The sequence below is a fragment of the Neomonachus schauinslandi genome, chromosome 16, assembly GCF_002201575.2.
Source record: "Neomonachus schauinslandi chromosome 16, ASM220157v2, whole genome shotgun sequence".
NCBI classification, from domain to species: Eukaryota; Metazoa; Chordata; class Mammalia; order Carnivora; family Phocidae; genus Neomonachus; species Neomonachus schauinslandi.
The window spans coordinates 2,888,950-2,890,258 of NC_058418.1; the positions used below are offsets into that span (position 1 = coordinate 2,888,950).

The 1,309-nt window shown below is 59.2% G+C and overlaps 1 protein-coding gene across 1 annotated transcript in view; it reads left to right on the top strand.

The window, feature by feature from the left end:
• The first annotated feature begins 944 nt into the window (after positions 1–944).
• TMEM190 (transmembrane protein 190) overlaps positions 945–1,309 on the top strand; it is a 28,927-nt gene continuing 28,562 nt past the window's right edge. Inside the window, exons 1-2 of the mRNA XM_021682236.1 lie at positions 945–1,013; positions 1,108–1,143. Of these exons, the coding sequence (XP_021537911.1) occupies positions 956–1,013; positions 1,108–1,143 (94 nt within the window). The 5' untranslated portion in view covers positions 945–955. The remainder of the gene's footprint in view (positions 1,014–1,107; positions 1,144–1,309) is intronic.

The following is a 1,309-nucleotide window of genomic DNA, read 5'->3' on the forward strand; positions in this document are numbered from 1 at the left end:
ACCCAGGAGTCCAGACCCCCAGGCCCCTCCTCCCTCAGACCCAGGAGTCCAGACAGACCCCAAAGCCACACTGCCCCAGAAGGCCCCCTCCTCACTGTACTGCAAAGCTGAGTAGAGGTTCACCTGAGAGAACTAGGGATCCTGGTCCCAACCCGGCCCCCAGCTGTCCTCCTCCACCACTCAGGGGAACCAAATGGGAAGCTTGAGGACCTCCACGTGGACCCCTTTCCCTGTTTGTGGGTGGAGATACTGAGGCCTAGGGAGAAGGGTCTTCCTGCCCACGGCCACACTCACGGCCCTCACATCTTCATGACCCCTTACACATTCCCTATCCATTCTCCACTGAGAGACCTAGAGAGCCTTTGGGACAAGAGGACTCCTGAGCAAGTGCTCTGGCCTCTGGCCCCACCCCCATTTTTCCCTTGTCCTCCTAGCCACCTGGTTGTTAGGGAGGCCTCCCTAACAATGGGGCTCAGTGAGGGGCCCCTGCCCCTTGCTGCTAGAGGGGAGACCCCTGGCAACGATGTCTCAGGAGACTTTGGGCCACCTGGAGCTGCCCTGCAGGCTTCAGGTTACCAAGCAGAGGGATTCCTTGGCAGGAAGGTCTCCCAGGCCCCACCTCTTGGGGTCCTCTGGTTGGCAAGGACAAGGTGCCTTAGACCACCACCCACTTTCTGCCCAAGTTGCTAAGGAGGCTCTTTTTATGCCCAGGCCCCCACCCCTACCCCCATGGATCCTTCCACCTGGTTGCTAAGGAAGCAACTTCTTAACAACCAGACATGACCAGGCCAGTGTGACCCCCCTTCCTCCTTCCCCACTGCTAAGGGGGCTCCCTAGCAACAGAACTTAGAACCTTGAAAGCTGGGTGGGCAGGTGGGTGGGGCCCAGCTGGTTGCTGGGGTGATGGCCTTCAAGGTCTGTCCCCACAGAGGCCTGAAGGGTCTGGGGAGGCAACATGGTGGTCTCTGGGATCCCAGCTTTGAGCCTCTTCCTGCTGATGCAGGGCTCAGTAGGTGAGGGGGCTGAAGAGAGGGTCAGAGAGCTGAACAGGGAGCCTCTTCAGCCTCCATAACAGCCCCCTTCAACACCAATCCTTTTTCTCCACAGATGGGAATGGAATCCAGGGATTCTTCTATCCATGGAGTGAGCAGTGGATGAAACCGGGGTCCCCCAAGGACAGGGAGCCCAGACTAGACTCTTGAATCTAAAGGAAGAATGGGCTGGGAGCCAGATCCTGTGTCTGAGGGAGGAGGGGCTGGGGGTCTGGACTCCTGGCTCTGAGGGCCTGGACTCCTGGGTCAGGGGGAGG